This window comes from Manacus candei, unplaced genomic scaffold (genome assembly GCF_025592945.1).
Source record: "Manacus candei isolate 608988 ecotype Guabito, Panama unplaced genomic scaffold, ASM2559294v1 h1tg000010l, whole genome shotgun sequence".
NCBI lineage: Eukaryota > Metazoa > Chordata > Aves > Passeriformes > Pipridae > Manacus > Manacus candei.
The window spans coordinates 7,820,410-7,839,817 of NW_026138058.1; the positions used below are offsets into that span (position 1 = coordinate 7,820,410).

The 19,408-nt window shown below is 42.8% G+C and overlaps 1 protein-coding gene across 1 annotated transcript in view; it reads right to left on the reverse strand.

Annotated features, from left to right (window-relative positions):
* LOC127466578 (neuronal acetylcholine receptor subunit alpha-7-like) overlaps positions 1–19,408 on the reverse strand; it is a 56,861-nt gene that overhangs the window by 28,424 nt on the left and 9,029 nt on the right. The window contains exon 2 of the mRNA XM_051777494.1: positions 10,653–10,792. Coding sequence (XP_051633454.1) covers positions 10,653–10,792 — 140 coding nt within the window. The remainder of the gene's footprint in view (positions 1–10,652; positions 10,793–19,408) is intronic.

Consider the following 19,408-nt stretch of genomic DNA (forward strand, 5'->3'; position numbering starts at 1 on the left):
TTTTATTTAACATTACATTTACTGTCTTGGGTATGATTTGCCTCCTTTTCACAGGGCTAGTCCGCTCACCATGTTTGTCCTCCTTCTTAGATTTGCTTTTTAGTCAAAGGAAAACTTGTCTTTTAGAGTTCTCACAACTTTATCTACAGATTAAGCATGGTCTTCCTTGTCTTGTGTTTTTGGTAGCACCAGTCTGCAAAAGCACAAAGTCTAAACAGAGCTTTGGACTGCTTATGTCTCAGCTTGAGTGAAAAAAAAAAGTCATTTCAGGATGTTTTCATGGCCATTCAGAGTCTGTTCTTGCCCTTGCCTTCAGGCTGCTGAGCTTTCAAATGGTGTTTGGCTTTCTGAACAGCAAAAGACAGAAAATGTTGTTTCAACATTCAGCACTGATCAACAGACGCAGTCCGATGGGTCCTTCTTGTTGCAGGACAGAACAGAATATTTTCCGAACAAGGATGGGAGTTTGCCAGAAGTGCCTCATTTGCAGAAGCAGCAAAGCTTGTTTTACACTGGGCAGGCACTCGTCCATGTGTAGCTCTCTTGCTAAGCCCCTTCTAGAGAAGGACCCTGAGGCACCTGGCCAAGGAAAAAGTGCCTGCTGGGGCTGCCCAGGAAATGAGGACTGTGGGAATCTTGAGTCTGAATCCATTCCCTGTTAGAGCAAGAAGCATTTAAGAGCTATTTATGGAACTTTCCATCTGTGCAGATGTGGTGGTTTACTGAGCCACGTAGCTTTGCATCCTCTAAAGAAATCATTTGGCCTTTGGAGTGGGCTGGTTGCCTTGCCTTTCTAGAGTTGAAGAATTACAGCTCCTGCCGTCTTTATCATGACCTCTGTATACATTGACACAGGAGGGACCTATTTTTCTGTTACAAAGATACTTACAACCAACCATGAGAGTGTGTGTACTTTACTCTGTCTCAAGAGATCACTGGTCACCTAGATTTGCCTAAGTAAAAGCTAATTATGGAGCTTAGGGAGTGCTGGAGACGGTTCCTTCGCTATGTGTCATTAGTTTGTGCAGAGCGGTTGAAGATTAGTTGAGAGGATGCCTTCCCTCCCAGGAGAAAACTTGCATAATCCATCATACTGCTTTTCCTGTGCAAGATTTCTGTCTCACTTGGCACTGGCAGCCTTGGCAATGACTTTCCCTCTGCATTGGGCAGGCTCTCAGCTCCCATCTCTCCCTGCAGCAAGGCACCCAAAGCAGCCCTGCAAAGATCCCGGATGAGGCTGGAGATGACTAGACCCCAGAGGTGCTTCTCCATCATTCCCCTGGCAGTTCTTCTGGTTTGAAAATACTCAACTCAGAAAAATCACTTTGCTTCTGGTATTCAAAAATGCTGGAAAAGCTGTGGTCACTAGCTAGTGCAACAGTTGTTCTCTAAATCCTTCCTGTCGTTATCTGGGTCACTTTCTCCCCTTTATATCTCCAGCCTGACTCCAGTTAATCCTCTGCCCTCGATATCTGCTTATTCCTACAGCCACCTTTGACCCATGGAGAGTGACAGAATTAGTTTGGTTTGTTCTAGTGCACATGCTGCAGCATGTGAATATTTTAGTTTGGTTTTCTTTTCCCTGCTCTCAATCCAAACATTGTATGTACATCTGCCTGTGTTGTGCACCCCTGCCTGTCAGCAGATCCTCCCTTGTCAGCTCAACGTCTGTAGCTGCCCTCAGCAACATAATTACCTGAATCATATCACATGGACAGAAAAAGGCAAAGCCTTTCCTGGTTCAGTAGCCACATCATATGGCAACGTGTTATCTCTGTAGCAAGGCACTTGTTACCAGGTGGCTGGTAGGAGTCATTAATCTCCTTGCCCTCTCACAGAGCCACAACACTGGGAGTCGAATCAGCCATCGATTTACTGCAAGACAGTGATCAGAAATATCCCAGACTGAACAGGTGACTCTCAGAGGTCATGTGTGACTACTTTGGTACTATGGTTAATTTTTAGAGTTCTTTTTTCCCCACTGTTTTTGTGCCTGGAGACCTGAAGACAAAGAGGGAAATGGTCAAGTGACTTGGAGACATTGACAGTGAGACCTGGAAAATTTAGTTAGCAGAGGCATTGGTCTTTGCGTGGGATTTTATTAAAAATATCCAAAGGAATTGGTGAGGTTTTCAAGGGCTTGTATGCTCACTCTGTGACAGCAGCAGGCACTCCTTTCCATTGATAAACCACCTACCTGCCCCCAATCTTTAGCTGATTAACCAAAACTCAGCTTAGATGCATTGAATGGTTGAAGGCTCATAAATCCAGTCATTCTGAGAAATGCAGAGGTTGCCTTGGCAACATTCCAGTAAATATCACTAGACAGCCTTTATATTTCAGTGGTCTCATTAAAAAGCTGGAATAAATGTTGCCATGGTAACATCAACTTTGTAGAGATACCTGAAGTTTGAGTACTTCATCCCAATCCCTTTAAGAAAACACCCTCAGAAGGAAAATGGGAATCAGAGGGGAGGGCCCAGAGTAAAGGTGAAAGACTGAGAGAGAGACAGAAATACAAAGGAAAAGCAAAATTTGAACAAACATCCACAAACACATGCTGAGTATTTTGTTGCCCATCAGGATGAAGATGTGTCTAGGCCAGTGTTGTCAAGCCAAAGAAGATATAGCTAAGAACTTATAGCTGAACACCTTTGCTGCATGAGCTTTTTCTCCTATGAATAGTTTGAGGTGTTTTTCATCTGAGGTTGAACCACATTTTCATCTGATGCCGCTGGCTTCTTCTTGAGGTTATGCCTTTCTTGATCCCCTGCCTGTCTTGGAGAGGTGTGTGCTCTTTCACTGTGGGTAAGAAGTGCAATTTGCTTTGGGTCTTTCCATTGTGTAGCAGCTTCTACACAGGCAGTGCAGTAGCCTGTGTAGGCTGTGTGGTCACACTGCCTTTAACCACCTGCACTCTTCTGTCCCCAGAAGGGCAGTCTGGGGGGAATATGATTTCATCTGTATCTGCTGCTTACAGCAGTCCTATGCACACTTGCTTTCAAGACAGGAACTTTATATATTGGAGGTTTTAGCCTCTGTCAGATCACACTCCTCTCCTTGCAAACCACTGAGTCAGGAGCAATCACTTGCCATGAGAGTGGAGAGTTTAAGAGAACCTTGTACTGGGAGGAGCACAGCAGTCAAAGAGGGACTGTGCCACAACAGCCTGCAAGTGCAGGGATGCCAGCTGTATTTCTCAGGCTGCATAATGCATGGCCAACAAAGTCCTCAGAAAGGTATTCCTCGTGAAAAACTTGTCTCCCCAAGCTCTGTTATGTCAGAGACCAAACAGTTGCTTTAACATGGATGTTAAATGTGAAGGCCTGGATGCAAAAGCCACTGCAGCAAGTACTGAATCTGTGATTTCCTCAAAGGTGAGAGTGGGAGGAAGAAATAAGGGGATAAAGGCCAGTTTCTGCCGCCAGTCACGGTGTCAGAGTAGGCAGCCCTCCCACTCACTCACATAACTGGTGACTGAGAGTCTCCCAAGCCTACATGATTTGTAGGCCTTACTTGCCTTTTCCCCCCACACTTTCCAATTTACACTGCCATTGTGGTGGAAAAGGCAGACTTGTTCTTGCCCTGCACATGTGGCATGACTTCTAACTATTGCCTGGGGCTCTAGGTACTTGCCTTAGGAAACTAATTTTGCTCTCATAAGTTGCAGCTTTTGCAAGCTGTAGCTTTTGCACTAGTGCCTGAAGATCAGGACTCCAGTGAACTGTGACAGAATGTAGACTCCAGCACTGGTCTTGAGACTGTTTCCACAAACACTTGCAAATTGCAGAGACTCTGTGTCCCCACACTTCTATAGGATCCTAGGGAGAGCCGTTTTGTCCCACTGTTTCAAAGATGCGTCTCATGGAAACCCCAGAATCTGGGTCAGAAGGCTTTCCAGCCTTCTCACATGGCTTTCCAGCACAGTGCTGCACTCTGACTGCTTGGATAAACTGACATACATGCTTAGTTCCTGGGGGAAAGGATGTTATGTCACCATCCAAAAGCAGTCAGTCCTGCATTAAAATCCCTAATCATCCACACATAACATGTAGGTGGTTTTTATATTCTCCAGGGTAGATACCTTACCCTGAAATAGCCCTCCATGGGTTTTGTGCACAGTTGGCAGGTGTTTCAATAAACAGGACTAGACACAAATCATCATTTCAAGCTATTAATTATTCATTGTTTTTTTTCAGCATTTGAGATCATAAGGAAAAGAGTGGGAGGATTATTGAGAAAGGTCTCAAACAGGCCAACCCTGAGTGCTTAACAGAGACTCATGCTCAGGCTATTTGCAAGACTGCCTTTGGTTTTTCTTCCTATATTTGCATGCTGCTGTCACAGCAAGAAATAAGGGGATGTAGGAGTGTTCCAAAACTCAAATGAGCTCTTAAAGCTTGTGATCAGGGATAGAAAAGGGGGGAAAGGTTTTTGCTGATGAGTCAAAGTCAGTGTCTCTTAGGACTTACTCTCAGACAATACAGAGAACCTGAGAAATACTAGGTTCAAGGCCACTTCAACAGCTTTGGCTTAACTGCTTTATTGCAAGTCCTTGATGCCTCAAATTAGTAACCCAAGATTAAGGATACACATGGGCTCAAGATTCATATTCCTCCATTTACAGAGTGCAGACTTTTCACCAGGCAGAGAGAAAATTGTTTAATTATTGCTAAATGCCCAAGCAGGATGACCACCATAGAAAAGCTCAGAAGGAAATCAGCCATTCTTTTGTTGGTGCCACTGCCACTAAATACGGCTTAGGGAACCACGCTGAAAGAAAACAAACTTTGGAATTGCTGCTCACTAAGTGAGCTGCCTCCACTCTTTGTACCGAGTGGGGCAGAAGCCAAATTAAAAATAGCTGCCAGTAAAATTCAGGTAATTAAGGCTCCATCATAAGGTTTCATGCAAGCATGTGCGAGTAGTATCGGACAGGAAGCCGTAATACCTGTGGCGCTTTACTTCATTGTGTTAGCAAATTCACATGTTACATGTTTAACTGGTTTAGTGAGACTGATATTTTGATAATGCCTGGCACGTAGAAGACAGCCAAAATAATAATACGTGGCTCAATCAGCCCTGGATTCCTCACTTTTCAAGACCCTCCCATTCTAATGAAGAGGGCAACGTATTTACTTTTTCTTCGCAGAGTTGAACATCGGTCACGTTGCTCTGGTCTCATTGAATTGGCCCTTGCAAGATGAGAGAGAAAAGAAACCTCCCAGAAAGATACGTCTTTTAAGGAGAAACAGAGTAAACATGGCTCACAAAGGCTGTACAGGAAGCTCCCAAATAAATGCAAAGGCATTATTAAGAGAGAAAAAAAAGATACTTTAATCTAGAAGGGCTGAAAGAGTCAGTTGAGCGGTCAAGCTTACGTTGTTGAAGTTATCTGTCTGTAAAAGATTTGTAGGGGATGTACTATAAGGCTTATGGTTTAATCTACTGAATTCTGATACTATATTGGGAATAACATATGAACAGGTGCTTATGTGCACTGCATGTTTTTATTCGTTTCCTCAAACCACTTGTCTGTTGATCCGGGTTTGCTGCATAACACTCAGCATAGATTTTTGTACATTTTGTGCTGGAATGAAAGGTAGAAGGGATGACCTAGCTGCTCTAAGGTCAGTTTAAGAAGAAAGAGGTGAATTAGAGCTAGGAAATAAACCCTTGAACTTTCTGGCCTTTCAATTCACCTGCAGAATTGCATAGCCTGGGAAGCTTATGAAACAAAATCATTCAAGAGTAAGGAAATCAACTGTTAAAAGTTGATTCAGATCAAAGTCATTCAGATCTGACAGAGATTTTGTGAAAAAGCCAACTGTATCAGGGCTGCGTCAAACAGGAGGTATACAGGGCTAGTAGGCATTGCCTTGCTCCTGCCTTCTCACCTTTACTTTATGGCACAGTATATTGACAGGTAGCCTCCAGCTTTGGCATCTCTCACTCAAATAAAGAATTCTCCAGCAAAGAGGTCATTGCACAACATCTCCTGTGGACTGAATTTGACCATCCTATTATTTGAGGAGCAGATCATCCCGGAACTGAGCAGCCTGGTGAGGGCATCTCCAATGTCAAGAGCAGCTTACATTAAATGCTGTTCTCTTACCAAACATTTCCTCAAAAAAAAAAAATCAAAAAGCAAACCAACCCAAACCAAAAAACTCCCAGCTCCTTCAGGGCTGCAGTCTTTGATTTAAGGGAAACTAGTGCAAGCTGAAGTTTGAATCCAACATTTTGATAAGTCCCTGGTAGAGAAGACAAAAACAAGTATGCTGCTAACCTAGTATGCTGCTTATAGCTGTAGTGAATGCATCTGAGTGCTCAGGGAATGTATGTGAGGATTTTTTCTCTTGCTTTCCCTGCACAGCAAGGCACAGACACAGTTTTCAGAAACAAAACCCAAATTGAATATTTGTTCCTTGTTATCTTACTAAACTCTTCTGTTGACCTATCTTCCTGCTTTGCAAACATGTCAGGAGCTTTGACACACCATAGCAACAATATCCGAAGTTTAAAAGTGAGATTGTTTGCAAGCATGTGATCAGGTTTGAGAGGAACCTGCAGTCCCTAGGATGTACAATCATTTCACACACTATTCAGTTGAATCAGAACAGTCCATAATAAATATTTCCAGATAGAGCATTCGTTTTGGGTTTTCAGCCCAAAATACAGTAAAAGATGTTTTTGGTTTTTTTTTTCTTCTGAAAGTGCGAAATGACTCATGTATGGCTGGTGATTTTTTGTATTTTTATGGCTTCCCATTGGTCACTCACAGTCCCTTTTTCTAGTCATTATGGCCTCTGAAACAGGAGGAAATTTCCAGAAAAGCACCTGAACAATCACTTGGCATTATGTACTTGGGCAACCTGTAATCTGCTGAGTTGATTTTCTGGGTCACTGGCAGCTGGAAGGGTGAACATGGAAGAGAAAAATACTGCAGGACTTCACCATATGCAGGGAGCAGAGCACTAGTTTTTTGTTTGTTTGTTTGTTTTAAGTGACTCAACAGTGCTGCAACATGTACACACCCCTTCAGATAAGGTCTCTGCAAATGCTAACAGGAGCAATGAAAACCATCATTCATGATGACAAATGGTTTCTACTTAGCAGGTTCCTTTCACATGGTGCCAAAGGAAAATGCTTGCATTTCCTCTGCTGTGGAAAATGTCATACCTCATTTCTTAATTGCTCTAGCCTGACCAACTGGCTGGGCTCTTAGACGAAGAGAATTCTTGTTCCAAGTACTCTTGGGTGTCTACCCATGCTTGGGCTGGCAGGGGTTGGCAGTGCCATCTCTCTGTGGGAGAGATCACCAGCCAAATGCCCTTCTGATGCACAGGGAGTGACTGGAGGGCAGGCTCCTGGCAAGAGTGACCCTCAGAAACTGCATACAGAGGAGATAGCTCAGCATGAAGTTGTCCTCACACACAGAGGACAAGACAAACTGCACTGAACACTGCTGCTAAACAGGGGCTGCAACTGTCCCTCCTTCTGCTCATCTGTTTCCTGGGTGTAAGAGGCCTGTGGTGGCTGTAGCTGTGAATTCATGTAATTTTGGGGAAAATCCGAACTGTACAGTACTTCATTTGCATTTGTCTACCACAGCTGTGACAAGCAGAGAACATGTTCTTCACAGCTTTGAGTGTGATGCCTGGCTTTGATTGCTAAAAACCACAGATATCCTGTGTAGGCAAATACACACAGGTAGAAGCAGAAAACCTAATCCAAAGTAGTCATGCTTTGAAATTTTCTTTGAATGGATGTAAGAAGAAGAGGTGAGATTTTAAATAGTCACTTGTCACTACTGTTTGGAAAACCTCAGTGACAAGCAGTCAAAACCTCCAAGCAGTCTTTACTCTCTGTGTAGCAAAGTGAAATTATATTGTCACCAATGCTGTCCTCAGCAGGCTGGCTGCAGAAAATGAATTTAGGATTCATTACATTGTAATACAGTATGTGTAGGAAACAGACTTATAGAGGCATGTCATGGAACCTGTCCTAGATCAAAGTGTATTAGACGTGATGCCAGGTCTTGGCATGTGTAAGGCCTGAGTTTCTCTGAGTATCAGTGGCAGACTCTTTCTTATTTCCATGCAAAAACAAAACAGAAGACTTTTTTTGTCTTCTCTATATTGTTTTCTCCTGCAGGGAAACCAGAACAGGGTCCACAGTCTCATGCCCATAGCAGTGACTACTTGCAAAGCATCTCAGTGAGTCTAACAATACTGTAGTATTTCTTGGCACACCGCACTCCCCTGACTGTGGAGTGCTTGTTTGCTCCCCAGTGACCATGGTGTATGAAGTGCACTCAGCCTGGGACCTTGCCTAACACCCTACTGTTTTAAGAGACACACAAGTCCTGAGAAAGTGCAGCTTTTCACTTTGTTAGTGCATACACCTTTGCCAAGGCTGTGATGCTGTTTATCCCATTCCTGTGTCCTATTCCTGTTCCCCCGAGTGAAGAACTGTGCACCAGCTGCTTTGTCTGGTGCCAGGCAGGGCAGCTGAGGAGACAGAGTTTACTCACCCCCTCCCCACCATCTGAGTGAACAGTGAGTTTTCCACTTGGTTTGCTTTATGGTGTCACAGCTAATAGAGATTACCTCTCCTCTGTAGCTTGCCTGCTGCTCTTTACATCACTGTGGCTATAACGAGTCTCCTTTAGAACAGACATTTACCTTAGCAGCTGGGGCACACACATGCTGCAATCTGTCCAGCCAGCAATGGAGGCTCATAAGTACAATGCTTGTTGCTGGCATATTCCTGCATTGATTCCTGATGTAGGAACCCATGGGATCAGTATTTTGTGCATTTTCAGGCTGGCTGGTTTAGGCATTTGTTGAGGCACCTTTTTACTACAGGGACTCCACTGCCAAGTGATTTTCTGTGTCTTCACAGAGGAGACAAGAACCTTTTTACATCATCCAAGATTAATACTTCAGGTGACTCTGGATGTTTTTTAAAACACCATGAGTGCAGTTTGCAAGACCATGAGCCTAGGAGAGGCCATTAATTCTCTGAACTGATTAACATCTAGCTTCTGTACTGTGTGCAGAGATGTAAGGAAGAAAAGCTTTTTTTCTGATAGGAATGAACATTTAGAATACTACTTTTCTATCGTGGACAATCAAAAGAGAAGACTGGAACTAAATTTTTTGTAATGGAAATTGATATAATGTAGATAAAGTACTTTAAAAATGCCAATTTCCTGAGTTTCACATTCATATGTAAAAATGAAACCCAAATGAAAAATGGTTTTATATAACTCCTCATGACTGACTGACTTTGAATATGTACAGTCACAGCCATAAGGCTAGAGAGTCCCCTTTATCACCCCCAACCTTCAAAATGCTGAAAGAAAATACCATCAGAAAAAGAAGGGCTGAAGCAAGATCTTTGGAGCTGAGACACCTCAGCTAAACCCAGAATTGCTTCCTGAAATTTATTTGAAATTAGCTGCAGGAAATCTCTGCTCTTTCATTCGTGTAGAGGACTTTGAGAATATTGATCTCCTTCCAGTTCAATGAAGTTGGTAACATTTCAAAACAGAAAGCTGCTTAGCCTGTCTGAGTGGCTGCTGCCTGCTTGCAGGAGCATCACAACCGACTGGACATGCCACTTGTATGGCATGAGCTGAGGGATCACACTTTCAGGATCCTGCTTACCTCTACAGGGAGAGCACCTACTACTACAAATACTACATATTTTCAGAAAGATTGTGAGAGATTTAAAAGCTTTGAGCATTTGAGGTCTCTGTCAAATTACTTTGCAACTGCACAAATGTTTCCACCTCTCTCTCTCTCTCTCTTTGTCATTCCCTGCATGACAGTGACAGTGTATCAGAAACCAGCCCATAATATGGTTTATAGAAAAGGTAGCATGAAGAAAGGTGCACATGTGTGTTTACCTGTTTGCTGTGTTGACGGGGGGAAGGTGGTCAAATTTTTCTCCTGGCTTGTTTTTACCATGTAGATGAAAGAAATCCTGTCTATATATATATCATGGTTTATCATAGAGAATCCTCCTCATGATGAAAAAAAGGATTTGGATTATTGTGTTAAAATTTTCCATGGGTCAAATCTCCAATTCTATAAAAGCATGTTGCAGTCAAGACAATTAGAGGTCTGTGCCTCCAGGTTTTGCTTTTATGTATTTCTAAGCTCATCTCAGGCAGACTCTTTCAACTGCAGTGCATGGTAAAAATATGATGGGAGAAAAGGCCAATGCCATTATAATTTCTAATGAAAAAGTGTAAGTGCAGTGATGGTAGCTTTGAATGCTGCACATGGTCTTAAGTTATCACAAACCACATAGCTCTGAGAAGAATGTATCATTAATAATTTGTAGTAACACATGGCTTCTAATTGATTGAATTCTTTTTTCTGTTTAAAACAAATGTGAAAAAAATACATAATTAATCTCCTTGCAGCTCATGTTGTGTCAGAGATGGGTGTGCTTTTAGGAGGATATTCACTCCTCCAAAGTGTCAAAGCATGTTCTCCTGTAAGGAGGATGCTTAGCCCTAGACAGACTGCTTTCATCTCTGATAGCCTGATTAAGAGGAAAAGCATGTCTCCTAGATGAGAGATCAGATTTGTTATGCTGAATGGGTGCCAAAGAGAAGAGGACAGCAGGTAACTTACCACGTCAATTATCTGCAGCAAAGAAAGCTGGAGCTCAACTACCAGGGGCTGGGAGTCGTTCACTACCGGTCGTTCCAGGCGATTGTAGTTCCTCAGCAGTTCTCTGTACAAGCGTCTCTGGCCTTCACCCTGCTGAGAGACTAGAGGAAAACAAAGGTTTCTGTCATTCAGGCTGGTCGCACTGTCACAATGGTTTTTCTGTTTTGTTGAAAAACCTCTCTTAATAGCCTTGTAATTTGAAAGCAGTTCCTAAAAATATGCCCTGAATTCTGCACATGGATGTGACGTATGCTTTGCTGCACGTGTGAATGATGAACTCTTAAAAAAATTAACTACTAACACTCTAACTTGTCACTAACATTCAGAAACTACTGAACAAAATTTGGGGCAGTGAGTGAATGTCTCCTTTCCTTGGAATCCCTCCTGCTGATGGTCAGTAAAATTGTGGCTCCAAAACCACTAGATAATATTTTGCTTTTATTTGCTTGTTCTTTTTTCCTAGAGAAATAAGAAGCCAGTATAAGCCAGCACTGATATTACTTAGACATACTGTGCATTTACCCAGCAGGTGTAACAGGTGTTCTTATTTCTTGGAGCTGATGTATCAGGCCTTTTTTGATGCTCAAGAGACAGTAACAACCCTCCTTCAAACCCCTTTCAGTTCTGTGTAGCAGTCTTTCCACGTTTTGGAAATCAGTCTTTCCCTTGGCTATTTTCCTTCTGATGGCAGCACACTTTATTAACATCTAAGGAGGTGGGGGTATGAAGGTATTTGATGGCTGTGTACAGTGACACTGAATTTCTGGTACTACACACTTAACTCAGTTTCCACCGGGAACAGACTCAACACAGAAGCTGTCATACAAACACCTGAGCATGTTAAAGACTAGCAGAATTGCAGTCTATACTTAAATTCCAAGATGCTCTTGTTCCCCAGCTGGAACTCTTGTTCCAGAGTGGATGTGGAGAGCACCCATCTAGCCTGCATGACCAGGTTTCCTTCCACAACGGCCGTGGATGGTGAAGGTTTGGATGTCTTCCCTTAGGAAGGCAAGCAGTTTGCTGCAACATGCTGCTCAGGACCCTGGTTCCCCCAGAACTGTGTAGGTGTTGGTGCTATGGCTGGTAGCAGCCGGAGCTCTACCTAAGAGCTGCACATAGCAGAATGAGGGTCATGGACTGCAGGTTCCCTGCAGTCAAACCAGTCCTGTCAGCATGAATGCTTCTTCCCTGAACTATACAGATTCAATCTCTGGCAGAGAATCTGCATTCTAAATCATTATTACTTTGGACTGAAGCATTTTTTATCCACTGCAGCTCCCGGTCTCTGTGTGTGACTTTTTTTAACTCTTGAGCAAAGCTCTGCACATTGAGAACATAACTTCTCTAACAGAGGTTATGATGATTATCTTCTTGATGATGCAAAAACCCCATAACAACCAGTTCTGCCTTTCCCAGACTCTTACTGTGCTCACCAAACCTTGCAAGACTGAAACAAGCTGCCCTCCAACACAGCACCCATGTCTTTTAAAGCTAGTAATAAATTCAATTTAAAAACACTTCATAAGTCTGTTTAACTTGTGTTCTCTTCAGTTTTCCTGATACTCAAGGAAGCCTTGTGGCAATGCTCAGTAAACAAGGAAGAAGAGGATTTTTGTTTACTTTGGTAAGATACACCAACACATCAACTTCCTGAGCCCTCTCTCCTCTTTTGTCATTTACTACATGATCATGGGCATCCAGAGGAGCAGATGCTGTAAGCACTGTCTCAAGAGCCCTTGCTGGCACATCAGTATTGTATGCTATGTTTTCACCAATGGCAAAGACAAGCTCTGGGCACAGTATCTCTCCTTCAGCACCTTAAGTAAGCTTCCCTCCTTACTTAAATAGTGACTTAATTACTCTGTTATTGCCTTAATACTTTCCTCAGCAGGCCTGGACTCCACTATTAGAGCTGTCTGTGGAAAGGAAATCCATGAAAATCTCTGCACGTGGTTCTTGGAAAAGAGGTTCTGTGTTTGGAGCAAATTTGATGTCTTTTCACTCACATACCCACCCATGTTCCTGTGCTTTAGGGAAGAAATGTCTTCCTGAACTATTGCTCTCGTCTTCAGTACTTACATAATATGTGCCTTTAACCTTCCTTTTAAACTGGCTGTCTCAGCTTTTACAAGGGAAAAATACCCTTCACCAGTCTCTGGACTCAACTGGGCTGCTAGAGTGCCCTGATACTGTCGCTGTCATGGTGCATTGAAGCAGCCTCCCAAGGGAGGTCTGACTTGGAGAAATCTGTGCATAACCCTTTGCTGTATGCTTTGGAAAGCTGTCTTTGCACTGTGTGCTTCAGTCACCCCTTTTCCTGTTATACTTGGTGAGGCAAAGTAGCCCAGAACTGAATCTGATTTTCCATCCTTTCTTCAACTCTCCCCTCTGTAATGTGATCCTAATACTTCTAAATCTCTTGTATGCAGAACTGTTAACATTGTCTTAGCTGATCTATCCTAAGCCTGCTGAATTGGCATTGATGACCACATAATAGCGTGCTGTATGGTTTTGCTTACAAAATGACATAGATTCAGAAGCAATGGAGCCTTGGGGTGTCCTGGCAAATAGCCATAGCAGCTGTTGGTACCACAAAGACCTGGCTTGTGTAATAACTGCCATCTCTGTGCTACAGCTGCTCTGGAGAAGGAACCGAGGTGGATGTCTATTCTGACTTGTATGTTCATAGACTTTTTCTTTAAACTGCAATCTTCAAATACTTAGTGTTTCATACTCCAGAGAGATTTCTGGTTTTTTTCCCCTATAATGCTTGTGCTAATGCATTGTGACACAACATCTCTGTGTGCTAAATGGAGTGTTTGCTGGTGATGGGGAAGTCTGAATCTCTCAGGAATAGTGGTAGAATAAGCTTTACCACTGACTACCCCTTAGTCACAGAAATTTAACCATAAGCAATGGCATTGTTTTAAGGCTAGAAGATGGATGCCAATGTTCAAGGTTGCCAAGATAGTCTCCCAAAACCAATGCCAGACTTACTTGCCTATGTGTGCTACTGGGAAGTAAAAGTAACTGGCAAAGGGCATGATGTTTTCTAGATAAGGGATCTTTGAGCAACAGAGAGCCTTTATGTCCCACTGCCTCAGACAGTGTCCCCCTGTTTCTGAAATACCTTTGAAGCAGTAGGAAAACATAGAATCTCATTAAAACATGAGGGAAAAGCAGTGTATGATGTTTACCTCAAGTTTAGCAGGACTTTTGACACTGTCTCTGAAAAATCCTCATAGACGTTTGTCTGTGCTTTACAGGCTCAATGAGTGAGCAGTGAGGAGGACAGAAAAGTGGCTGAACTGTCAGGGTTAGAGGGTTGCAGGCAGCAGTACAAAGTTCAGCTGAAGGCCAGCCAGTGGTAGAGTACTCCAGGGGTGGATATTGGGGCCTATGCTATTTAACATCGTTACAAATAAAGGGACAGAGTACACCCTCAGCTAGTTTTCAGAGAGCACGAAGCTGGAAGGAGTGGCTGATGTAGCACATTGTTTTGCTGCCACTCAGAAGGATCTTAAAAAACTGAAGAAATGGTTGACAGGAACCTCACAAATATCAATGAAATAAAGTGTAAACTCCTGCACCTGAGGAGGAGTAACCCCAGGTACCAGAATAGGCTGGGGGCTCAGTGGCTACAGAGCAGGTTAGCAGAAAAGCCCTGAGGAACCTTATAGATACCAAGTTGACCATAAGCCAGCAATGCACCCTTGTAGCAAAGGTCATCAGCATCCTGAATTGCAACAGGAAAATCCACACAAGCAAGTAAAGAGAGGTGATCCTTTCTCTCTACTCAGCACCAGGGAGAAACACCTGGAGTGCTGGGCCCAGTGCTGGGCTCATCAGTACAAACAAGACATGGAATTACTAGACAAAGGGCTGGATTGTGTCTCAAGATTTGTTCTCTAAATAACCTGAAATGGCTCCCTAAACTGCTCCTGGAGTTTGCAGACAACTGGGAGGCACAAGCCAACCAAGTCCCTGATGGTTCTGTGAAGAGCTCTATGGGAAACAGTTATTCATGGAGCACATTAAACTTTTAAACACCTTTCTGAATTCCCTCTTGTGCTTCTGCATGTGCAAAGAAGTATTTAAGAAGCCCACTGTTTGAATGACATGACCTATAAACTGTTACCAGTCTTTTGGGAATACATGCTATAGTTGCATTTCATCCTTCTTTCCAGGACACAATTGCTTAGAATTGTACAGTAAGGGAACCTGCAGCTAGGCTCTGGCCAGATTACCCATATGGCATCCCCAGGAAGCACAGATGCTCTCTCCTTTCTTAGGAGCTCTGCTGTCATGCCTGGTCTTAGCTGGTCGATGCTCCTGCTTTGCTTTGCATGCCAAGGTCCCTGAGCTATGAGGCAAGAGTCCAGCCCTTCCAATTCCCCAGGCCAGATCAAAAAGTGGTCAGCTCCCTGACTGAGAATCCCTGGTGCCGGACACGTTCTGGCTTGCTGTGCACAGTTAGGAATAAATAATGAAATATTAACAAGAGGACAGGTGGAATAACATGGATTTTTCATTAGATTTTGAGCAACGGTACCTCTCTTAATCAACCATTCCACCTCTGTTTCATACTGTTCCCTGGTACTCTTTTCATAATCTTCCAACTATTTTGTGGGGGGTAGCTGCTAGTTGTTTCCTAGGTGTTGCTCATCTCTTTTGGCAGAGACCTGAGCCTTACACATAAGTTGTTATTTTATTCATACAAGACTATTGTCACCTAAAGGACCTGTGGTTTTCAGGTGAAATATCATATTCTTCCTGTATCATTTTATATTTATATATATGCATGCCAACATGTCTCTGAATTAGAAATTGTCTCTGTTTTTTTCTTCCCTTCTCAAAAACAGTTCTAGAATAATTTTCATATACAATCCTTTTGCAGAATGTAGTAAGTTACAATCACAGCATATTCCTTGTCCATCTGTGGTGGGGGAAAAAATGTTTTCCCCCTGATGTTACAAAATGGTAACCCCCCAGGGGGTGGTGACCCTTGGGGTTGAGCCAATGAGCACTTCTGCAAAATATAAACATATTACCCAGACTGGAAAAGAAGAGTTGTTGTCGTAGTTGTTGTGGGAGAGGTGGGAGGCTACAGGGACTTGGAACAGTGCTAGTCTGGGCTAAGTATCTGTAGCTGAGAAGCTGGGAGTTTTTCTCCACTGTGAGCAGCAGCAGGAGCAGCGTACGGAGAACGGTGGTAGAGAGCCAAGAGATAAGAACTGAAGAAGCAGCAAACCAAGCACACAGCTAATCAGAGCGACACAGAGTTGTCTGAAGAGAGAGAGAGTTTGGGTAAGAACTGAAACAAACTCCCCAAACTCCTCTGAGACCTCCTAGAGAGGAGGAGGATGATGGACTCTTACTTGAGAAGAGTCTTGGAGTGCTACAGCACTGCAGAGAGGAGCTGAGAAGCTCAAGGCATCCCAGAGCTGGACCGGGATGGCCAAAGGAATGCAGAGGAGGGCTTTGCTCCCCGCTGCTGCCAGGCTAAGCTAGCAGTCTGAGGTCAGAGCACAGAAGCTCTGTAAGGGAATTTGAATCTCCTGAAGACGGGGACCGTCACGAGGCCCCCTGCACTTTGTGATATGACGTGGTGAAGTGACCCTTGTCCCGGTGAACACAGCCCACGGAAGATAAAGACCCTCGCCTGGAGTCGAAGGGCCAAGAGGGGCTTGGAAATCTCCCTCGTGTGTAATGACAAGTGATCCAGCTACAGCTGGAGATAGAGAGATAGACTGCTACCCTGGAGAGACTGCTGCTCTGAGAGTGAAAAGGATCTCTTCCTTCTTCGCTCCTAGACTTTTATTTGGAGGAAGAAGATATTTGATCCATTGCAAATACTGCTTTATCATGGTAGAGGTAGTAGAGATTGTATGTGTATTTATTTGTACAGTCATTGTAATATAATCCTTTCCCCCCATTTTGAGTCTTGTGTGGTGTCTGGAAAGCCCATCTCACACTGAGTTGTGGGAGGGGGCCTTGGACTCGAGAACTGGATTTTGAGCCTCTCAAGCCATGACACCATCACATTGTTACTTTTAAATATTTTGTCCCCCAATACTTCATAAAAGGTCTAAACTGCAGTAATACTGTGGCTGTGGCATTTATTCACTCCCCTTGTACCTTCTGGTGGTATTTCACTGCACCTATGTAAGTTTTTTCTCTCTGCACTGTTACTTTGAAACTTTCCCTTTGTTTTGGTTTATTTGTTTGTTTTACAGTTTCCTAAAAGAAATTGAGTTAAGTTCTGGCCTTTTTTTAAAAAAATAACAGTGTCATTATACTGTGAGGTATTGTTATATTTTGTTAGGTAATGATTGTATACAATTCTGTTATAACTGGAATACTTACAGAGAAAAAATCCATTAAAACTTATGGGTATCAAAGATCTAAATCCTAGAACTTCCGATTATTTTCCTAGCAACCTTCAGACTTCTCTGCCACAGCTCCTCTTCTATTATTTATTTTCTTTTTAGTTTGTCACTGTACTTTTACAGGGATTTTTAGCTATTGCTTTCAGGATCCAAATAGAATGATCATGGGAAGACATACGCACACACACCTTATGCACTTATGAATTATGGGGGAAGTAACAGAAGTAGTATCAGAAAAAAAGCAGGTTATTTCATAGACAACTTCCTTGGTATAAAGAATTGCAAAGGCAACAGCACTTACAAAATGTGGCATGTTCTAATGATTTGGTAGCTATAAAAAACACCTTATTTTGAATATTTTGCAGATTTTTGAGAATGTAAAGCATCTCACTGCCACATGTCATTTAATCCCCAGAGACACAGATGAATCCCATCTGCTTTTGTTCTTATGTGCAGCATTGTTACTTTTATCTGTGGCTGCAAATGCATTATTCCTTTCAATGCCCTTTGATTTAAAATGCATGCCATCACGCCTTCGGGGAAGACTACTCACACAAGAAACAATGGAATCACATCAGCTACCTCCACTCTGTGTGTATGTGTCTGTGTGTGTCTGTGTGTGTTTGCGTGTTGTGTATTTGAATATCTCTTTCATTTAAAACCTCTTTTTAATCTACTTCCCTTCTGGGTAATCTTTGACTCTAATCTTTATTTCTCACTGTGCAGATTGTTTCTGCCTCTTCAACACAAAACTTACTAGATACCCAGAGGAATGTGAGAAATGACATGATTTCCTAGGCAAAAAGGACCTAATATTCCTGAAACTGGTCATTTCTGTTCTTTCATAGCAGATAAAGAGCTCCCAGCAGTGATGGGTATTAAAAAGGTGTGCTAGGAAAGGTTTCATCTCAAAGACTCCAGCTACATGACAATATATTAAAAAGAGAATATAGGCCACTATATAACGAAAGATGGGATTATATTTTTGGTCCTACTGGTTTGGTGTAGATGTTTTAAAGGCTGAGATATGTGTCTAAGGTGGAGAGACACACATTAAGGTATTAACAGTGGGATACCTCTCCAGTGTATTATAGTTATCTAAACTGCCTCATTACTCAGGTTAGAAACATAACTGGCTACAGCCAGAAAAGTAAAAAAAGAGTGGTTTAAGTGTAATGGTAGTTTACATTAACTCTGTGCAATATAACTGTAATTACTACATCACTAGATGAAGAGGGAACACAGGAGGAAGAAGTTGGAGCAGTGATGAAGAGAGGGACTTGCCTTGCAGAATGCTGTCTGAAGGTGACTCTTGTCAGCTATCCTGGTGTTTGTGGAGAGGTGTAGTAGCAGAAGCCAAAGGAGTTATGACATATGAAAGAACCATATGACAAAAGTGAGATATCAGTGATATATGGTCATCAGTTTACTGGAGCGGGCTTCTGGACTCCCTGCTCCCACTGTCTCACAGAGCATCTTGAGAAAGCACTACAAACTCCATCAACTCATTGCCATCAATGAGGCAGCTGTGGCAATATGCAAAGCATTCACAGATGGCTCTGAAAGGGTTGAGTCAATCTGCACCTCCCCATCAAAAACCCACTCTACACATGTGCAGAGCTCAGATCTGGAAAAGTCATAAGTGAACTGACAGATGCAATGATGTTTTCAGTGGAAACAGATAGGCAAGTCTGACTAATGTTGAGAAGACGACAGGTAGGAAGAGTCCTTTTTGCCTAAACGCAGTGCAGACAATAGCAGTGATAGAGCCTGCAATGACATTGTGGTTTAACCTCAGACTGCAACTTAGTACCATGCAGCTGCTTGCTCACAACCTTCCTTTCCCCAGTGGGATGGAGAGGAGAATTAGAAAAAGATTGTAATAATAACAATAATGAAAAATATTAATAATAATAATGAAAATGGAGACAACAAAAAGAGAGAGAAATAAAACACAAGAAAGAGAAGTGACGCACAGTAGAATTGCTCACCACCCACTGATCAGTTCCCAGCCCGTCCCCAAGCAGCAATCGGCTCCTTCTGGTCAGTTCCCACCAGTTTATATACTCAGATACATTAACTTCACAGGAAGAGGGAGAGAAGTCATTTTGCCTCAAGACATGAAGTGTGCAAAGATTCCAAGAGCTTTTCCTTAGCCAAAGCCATGCCTTTACCAGGTGAAAAAAGCTTGTTCTTTTTTTATAGTTCGAAGGTGAGGGGGGAATCTTGCCTCTGAACCATTGTCTCACTGTGCTGTAATGTTAATGGTGGTAATATTGTTTAACTTCTCTGGGCAATGCAGAAGACAGGCTGGAGTGGGCATTA